The sequence below is a fragment of the Priapulus caudatus genome, unplaced genomic scaffold (assembly GCF_000485595.1).
Source record: "Priapulus caudatus unplaced genomic scaffold, Priapulus_caudatus-5.0.1 Scaffold1216, whole genome shotgun sequence".
Lineage (NCBI taxonomy): Eukaryota > Metazoa > Priapulida > Priapulimorpha > Priapulimorphida > Priapulidae > Priapulus > Priapulus caudatus.
Genome location: NW_014578277.1, coordinates 17317 through 25273, shown reverse-complemented (window position 1 = coordinate 25273; position 7957 = coordinate 17317). Strand labels below are relative to the sequence as shown.

The following is a 7957-nucleotide window of genomic DNA, read 5'->3' as shown; positions in this document are numbered from 1 at the left end:
GCATACCCCTATTATTGAGGTACGTTCTATAATAGCATTAAGATGAATTAATATTATTACCAGAACATGCACCGAACGAAAATGTCGGTCAACCCTAAGCCAGTGGCTTTAAATCTTTATCGACGACTCTACAAAAGAAAAACACGATAATTTTACGAAATTCACCGTTAGCATATTTACAATTCATCATTTATTAGCAATTAATTAGCATTATAATACGCCCATGAAGGCTGGATGAATAGGCTATGATGTGCTTTACCGCACCGGGCGAAGCGCTCACCTAGTACGATAGCATCGCCACTCTGTCGTACTTTTCAGTGCTAGTTTAAAATCAAAGTTTACTGAGCGGCCCAATCGCGCGCCAGTCTCACCAAAATATAAAAAAGGTTATATGGGACAGAATTATTCGGTCTAGGGGGAGGAGAGAGAAAAAGAGATAGTGCATATATGTATACACGCGCGTATTTGCGTCTGTGTTGCACATTATTGATGAATGAGAGCGAAACTGCGACGCAGCAGAGAAGGGGAGATGGAGACAGAGGAAATAGGTGCGAAGGATTTAGGGATGGGGCGGGGAGAGAAGGAAGGAAGAGTGAGAGGATCGAGAGGGCGAAAGGCAGGGAGTGAGGAATTTGTTTAATCACTGTAATTTCCCTTTGGATCGCTTATATGTGTCAAAACAGTTACCCATCTTGCAAACGCAACTCTGGGGAGCAATCGTCAGTAATTGTTCACTGCTCAGGGTGGTTGTTGCAAGTCTAGCCACGGAACAAGCCATCTGCAACACTACGTTCGCGCCCTCTGAACCACCTGCTAACGCAATTCTACTGCAATGCATAAATCCGCACTCTCAGTAGAATGCGCACTCCCAGGTGAAACATTAACATGAAACATTAGCGCGCTTTGATATAACATCTGACGACGGTCATATCCAGAGAACATGTCATCGAGCGACCTCTAGCAAGATATTTTTCTATGTAGGTAATTCTTAGCAGCTAATGTCTCCTGTTAATGAATGTTTGAGTACAATAGTGTGCGCCCGGGCACCGTTAACACGCTCAAAGGGAACACTACTACGCAACACCGACACAAGGGTCTGCAATCACCAATGGCCGCGTTGTTACATGTTAAAGTAAAAATATCAATTTAATATTTTCACTAGTGATGAATAGCATACCTCAGTTTGACAGTTATGGAGGCGATCTTTGTGGGCGCGGACACGAAGCTGCTGATTACGAGAACGATGAGGTAGGGTATCAGGTAAGAGCAGCCGATATCACACGTGCCGTGCGTCGCCGTGCCGTCACCTCCAACACACGCGCAGTCCGAGTAGTTCTGATGAGTGAAGATGTAGGTAATTAGAGTGAGTAGCAGCCCGAACTTTTCACCCACGTGTAGCGATTACAAGTTGGCGGCTACGCTATATATATATATATTAGCGCCGATGTACTTGTCTTTTCATCCACGAAAAAGGGACAAGTTAAATTTTCCGTAGATGTGGCTATGATCATAATCTTTTACCCAATTTAAAATGTGAAAATTTCATTGTGGTTTATAGTTCAAAGGTCCTATTGCGATTATAAGAGAAGGTATATGTCACCGAATTTTTTTTGGGTTGGTACGCGCTCAACTCTCCACAAAAATGAATCCGATTACCTGTTATCGTACAACAACGTTCCAGTACGATCAGTGCTATATAATAAGAGGACGACATTTTAAGCAGAGATCACAGTCGCGTGCGGAGAATTCTTGCAGCAATTGTCTAGAAGCATGGCTTCCACGCATTGCTAACCTCGTGAGGGGCAATGCCGTCCATTCGTTCACATCCCGCGTGGCAGCCGGAGAAATACGTTACGGCATCGGAGCCGCAGACGGGCGCATAGCTCGTGCGGTCACACTCGCATGACATACTGCAGTTGTTGGTCAGGTCATACCTGCAATGTGAACAGGCTAGCGCTGAATACTCAATCATTTCGAAGACGAATTATGTATAGCAAGCAGGTCGACATACGCTGCCCGAAAATCAAACCGACATTTAATGTAGCGAGTCTGACACTTCTATTTCCCTCGCGCCTTATATACTGTCAATATATCTATATCCTGTTCATGTCTGAATATCATTGCGCGTACATTCTCACGCACGCTTCTTTAGCTAAGCCACGCTGTCGCGGCTACTGCTTCAATCCCGAATCCTCCACTGTGACACCCCTTTACGTGATAATAACTGTGGTAATAGACAACATAATAGTGACCCGTTTTTCTCAACGCTTCAAAATTAACTGTAAACCCTCTAGACGATGCTAAGCGTGCGTGTTGGTGTAACTCACACGCGGACTCGTATTGTAAAGTAGTTGCGCGTAAGTGTGTTAATATACTCGTACTAACATATACACTTGTTACAACATGTTTTTGGTTAGATTGACTTCTACAGATTAGTGTACCGTATAGCTGCTATAGTTATGTAAACATTACTGCATTCCGTCTCGTAACGTAGCACAGTTAATTCGAAAATGTAAATTAAACGTTTTCATGTAATCTTTTCACTTATTTATAGCTAATGAAAAGAGCATATATAGAAGCATTCTCAATATAGACGTATTTCATATGGGATATTTACGCACATACCCCGAGTCGGTCAACTGACCACCGGCGAAATCCACATTGTCGCATCCAAGAAAGGCGAAAATCACGAGTGAAACTATTGTAACGAGGTTGCCGGTTATAATCATGGCTATGCCTCCCTTCGGCTGTATCTTGGCCCTCTTCATGAAGTAGGCGCTCAGCAATATGCCAAGGCACGAGGACATGATACCCATGAGTCCTGCACGGTACAACACGAACATCTCAGGCTGTTGTCGTGTTGAACGATGTAAAAATTTAATATCAACAATCGCTATCGACCAACAATTTGCGTGATCCTTCCACTTTGGTTTGCAAATTTTAAACTTTTTCTACTGCGATTCACAGTATTAATCTATATATTTGATCAGCTTTGTGTCTCTGGGTCTTTGACATAGTCCCTTGGACTTTGAAGACTAATCTTTATAAGGTTATCAGGTATACGACAGTTGCCGTAATTGTAAATTATATTGTTTAATTTTACTTAGTAAGTTACCTGTACGTAATAGCTACTTCACAAATCTCTACGCGAGTTCAATATTGTCGTAAGTAGTAGCGCAGCTGTAATAAAGTGTCAAGAATTGGCAAGATCTCGGTGCTGCGAGCGGACCTTGTTTTACTCTAGGTGAATATACGTGCAAAAACAATCGTCGTGTGCCGTGTGTGCGTGTCGCGTGGCGTCTCGTCGTGTCGCGTCGCGTCGTGTCCTGTCGCGTCGTGTCGCGTCGTGTCGCGTCGTGTCGCGTGGGCGCGTGTGTGCGCGCGCATGCGTGCGTGCATGAGTGAGTGCTTACGTGAGTGTATGTGTACGTGCGTGTGTGCGTAACCTTATAATTGAAACATCAGAGCGAGTGATGCTCTGGCCACGACTGGCCCAAAATTCCAATTCTTGCCCCTCACACATATGGTTCTTTGCCCATGTAAAGTAAAAACTTTCTTAGAGCGAAAAACGCAATTATATTACATCCCAGCTCTATGCTTGTTTTTTTTTCCTAAATTTAATACGCGGAAAATGTCATGTGCATATAAACAATATTCGATAGGCGATCAATTCTAATTCACATCAAGATGTGAAGCTCACTTACCCGTGTACATGCTCGCCTTATGTGCAGGTACGCGAAATTGCGCTTCCAAATATTTCGGTAAAAAGACCAAGTAACAGGCGATTATATAGACGTCAAATATCGCGCCGAGTAAGACGAAGATGTAAGTCTTGTTCGTCAGAAGTCGTAGAAGTGCTGTGCCTAAATCTGCAACGGCGTTAATGGCAAGTATATAATAATTCACATTTGTATAAATCTCGGAATAAAATCATCGCATTTTAACGGTTAAAATAATAGCCAGTTTAAATAACAAATCCTACACGGACTACGAAATTGTACTACACGATACGTAATGTTGAGATTTATAACTCATGTAAATCAACTGGGGTTTGGTCAGTTCTGGCATAGACGTACGGGGTTATTATACCACGTTTCTAATATATTATCGCATTGGGCCACTGCCACGCTTCTATTTTGTATAGAAATAGTCGCAAACGTCACAAGTGGCTCGTTGAGGTGGGCGCCCTGGACCACAGTAGGCGCATCGGTATCTCTGACCCATATAATAATATTATATATCTAATTAATTCTAATTATCGCTCTACTAATCTCTCTAGCAATCTATATCACCTATCATCTATTATCTAACTAAAATATAAATATTTACGATATAACTAGATCATCTAATTCTAATTCACCACGGCGAACCTTTTGAATGAACAGTAAGCGACTTCCCAGTTGGTTTGCCCTTGGTCTCGGTGCTTGTGGTAAGCTGTCCACTTGTAAGGGCATCACGGTCAACCCTATGATCACGCTCGTGAGTGCTTACTGCTAAGTGTTTCGGGAACATGGCCATTGGTATAGAAATGATCGCCAACAACACGGCAATCAGCAGAAACCCCAGCCACCATGCGCCGATCCAGGCTGGGTCGCTTGGCGTCAGATTCGTATCTAGTAAATTTAGATACATGGTCAGCTACCGAGTGAAGTAAAATTACTGCTTAAATTTCAACTATAGAGTCAGAAACTAAAAACGTGAAAAAGTAGTCGAATTGATTCTGTGCAAATTGCGGGGTTAGATAACTTAAGATAATTGAGGATTAGCTTTTGGTAGGCAGTCTACATGTACTATACGAGAGCGTACTAAAACTGACCTGATAAATTAACGTATAATCGAGTAAAAATGCTTCCAAGTACGAATCCGAGCGCAGGTCCAAATAGTCGCAAGGTGTATGTTATGCCTATAAAATGGAGTACATCAAAAGTTAAGAAACATCTTTTGTACATGCCAGACTAACAACATCACGTTTCATGGTGAACATAAAGTTTGTTTTGGACACTTAAGCGAAAGTGTTCAGGACTGGAATGAAAAATAGAAATGGCATTTCTTCACTTTATTTACCCCTTTGCACCAAAGAATTTAGAATGTTAGAAAGACTCGCAATCTTGCATAGGTATCCTAGGTGACTCAAGCCAGGTATACAGACAATATGTAAAAATTCCTGTTTGGCTTTCAGTCGATCATAGGGCCTCAGTAACTGCGATGCTTTGGTTTTTGTGACAGGGATTCTTTCTCTATGTTCCTCTTCTATTTGCCAACATTAGGGATATTTATATAGGATTAATTTCTATAATTGGCATCAACTGAAAGAAAATAGCCTTCATTGCAATTACATTAGCAGTGATCAAGGCAGAACTCGAGCCCCAAAGGGTTCAGCTCGAATATATTCGCGCTAAACATTAATTAAGGCGCCACTGCCCACCTGGGTAGATTTTTTAATAATCATACATCAAACCTAGATAAAACGCCGAGTTCTCGGGTTCGACGTTATCATCAATGTAGCTGGATCCCAGCGCAAATAGGCTGGAGCAACCGATCCCCAATATCAGTTGCCCTATGATAATGATTCCAATCGCCATCTTGTTCGTCTGCGGCGTGACGTCACACGTGTCGGGCATGGCGACGCCGACGCACGTGTCGCGCCACGCCGACAGATTCAGGCCCGTGTCGGACTGTCGCTCCTCGTACGTGCCGCCGCCGTAGATGTAGTGCGGCACCGACGTCAGAAACACGCCGAGCGCGAAGATTGCCGACAGCAGAGCGATGACGCGCGGCCGGTGCGACCTGCCTCCGAAGTGACTGCCGACGAGCACGACGATGGCTTCTGTCAGGTCGTTGAAGATGAGCAGCATTCCCGACTTCTTGCTCGGAAATTCGAAGCGCTTCTCGAGCGTCGACAGCACGGAGATGCGGTAAGCGAAGAAGGCGCCGACGCAGATGAAGACGCCGCTGAGCGCCAGCACGAACAGCTTGATGTCGGCGCACGGCTGCAGACACGTCGGGTAGCAGCGCAGCTCCGGATCCGACGTTTCCTTCCGGGCGTCGCTCGTCGCAGACGTGTTTTCCTGCGTGAGCGCCATGTTGCGTGTAAATTTGTGAGGCTTTCGAGTTTTGTGTAGGACTTCGATTCGTTATCGCGCGCGCGGCAAACTACGGTGCGGTGCAGTTCGAATGGACTGCAAGTGCACACTGCGCGAGATGTCTCCTTTCTGTTTGTTTTAGTTGATGTAATTACGATAAAGCGCACACGTTGAGTCGATATAGTCGTGTTGATACGACGGTGTTGCCCTTAGAAAGAATGTAATCGACAACATTTTTTTATAATACATAGGTCATCCTTCACACTTGAGATAATACATGAGATGATGTGACGATCTTTAGCCTTGATAGCGATAACGATTCTGCAAACGCAATGTTTGTGCACAGGGTGCCAAGTACAGTAGCTTAAGATCCTATCTCGTCAAAATAAAGTATAGCACTTAACAGTTAGGTACACGACATATACACATTCACGTGCACGCACGGGCGCACGCACAGTAAGACCCAATACATTGCCTGATCCATATACGTGGTCGTTGTTGACGGTTTCGTGCGTACGTAGCAGTCATTAATTGCCTTATTCATATCTCCTAAGGCCTAAGCCATATCTGGCCGATATTTCCTGCGTCGGTACTTTTTCCTGTTTCCTACATGTTAACTGCCTCAGTACGCACGAATAACTAATTCACTTGTCCAGCATATCTCTACGAAGTCTTGCACAGGTTATCAATTACTGCCAACACCATAAACGCAACATGTGATATCGTACTTTCATTATTTTATTTATTTTAAAACAAAAAATTTATTTATACACATGTATACATATATAAAGATTAATCTGCATTATGAGTTATAGTTCACTGGCAATTGCATCAGATGTAAGCATATCAGCTTATAAAATAATACAGAAAACACACGCATATGCTATTGTGATCGAAATATTGGACGGTGAACAACACTGACCAATAAACATGTATGCACATAAACATTTGCACATTTGTATATTCCCCGCTGTATGTCACAAATGATTACAATAACACCAACGTAAAACTAACATAAATATAACTCATATGCTTCAATTCAAAGGTAGGTTTTTAAAATTTTAGTTAAGGAATGGTTTGCTCCTAGTAACGAGAATGACTCCGCACACCGAGACCATATCGATTTCTATATGAGGAGCTTCCGTGTGAGTACCGATAGTAATATCCTGGTCTCCGAGTTGTGGTACTGTGGTGGGAACCATAGTAATACCTTGGCCTATCCGTCGTTGTCGTCTCATGATGGTAACCATAGTAATAGCCTGGTCTCTCAGTTGTTGTCGTACTATGATGGTAACCATAGTAATAGCCTGGTTCATCCGTTGTCGTTGTTTCATATCCATAGTAATGTTCTGGTTCATCTGTTGTTGTTTCATATCCATAGTAATGTTCTGGTTCATCTGTTGTCGTTTCATATCCATAGTAATGTTCTGGTTCATCTGTTGTCGTTTCGTGTCCATAGTAATGTTCTGGTTCCTCTGTTGTCGTTTCATATCCATAGTAATGCTCTGGTTCATCCGTCGTTGTTTCATGTCCATAGTAATGCTCTGGTTCATCCGTTGTCGTGGTTTTATATCCATAGTAATGCTCTGGTTCATCCGTTGTCGTGGTTTCATGTCCATAGTAATGTTCTGGTTCATCCGTTGTCGTTGTTTCATGTCCATAGTAATGCTCTGGTTCATACGTTGTCGTTGTTTCATGTCCATAGTAATGCTCTGGTTCATACGTTGTCGTTGTTTCATGTCCATAGTAATGCTCTGGTTCATACGTTGTCGTTGTTTCATGTCCATAGTAATGCTCTGGTTCATCTGTAGTCGTTTCATGTTCGTAACCATAGTAATGGCCTGGTCTCTCAGTTGTTGTCGTCCTATGGTGGC

At 43.1% G+C, this 7957-nt stretch overlaps 2 protein-coding genes across 9 annotated transcripts in view; both read right to left on the bottom strand.

The window, feature by feature from the left end:
• Window positions 1-108: 108 nt before the first annotated feature.
• LOC106815843 (solute carrier organic anion transporter family member 3A1-like) lies at window positions 109-6083 on the bottom strand. The gene is made up of 9 exons (XM_014820362.1): window positions 5459-6083; window positions 4817-4903; window positions 4371-4613; window positions 3705-3869; window positions 2626-2821; window positions 1793-1934; window positions 1178-1335; window positions 688-827; window positions 109-128 (listed from the first exon to the last, which is right to left on the bottom strand). The coding sequence occupies exons 1-9, from the start codon at window positions 6081-6083 to the stop codon at window positions 109-111; spliced, it is 1776 nt and encodes a 591-aa protein (XP_014675848.1).
• Window positions 6084-6964: 881 nt separating this feature from the next.
• Window positions 6965-7957, bottom strand: part of LOC106815845 (differentially expressed in FDCP 6 homolog) — a 7436-nt gene continuing 6443 nt past the window's right edge. For 3 of the 8 annotated variants that reach the window (XM_014820364.1, XM_014820365.1, XM_014820368.1), the window contains exon 2: window positions 6965-7864. In XM_014820364.1, the coding sequence (XP_014675850.1) occupies window positions 7145-7864 (720 nt within the window). In that variant the 3' untranslated portion in view covers window positions 6965-7144. Of the gene's footprint in view, window position 7957 lies in introns of all 8 variants that reach the window. The other 5 variants (XM_014820367.1, XM_014820369.1, XM_014820366.1 and 2 more) reach the window with 5 other exon arrangements.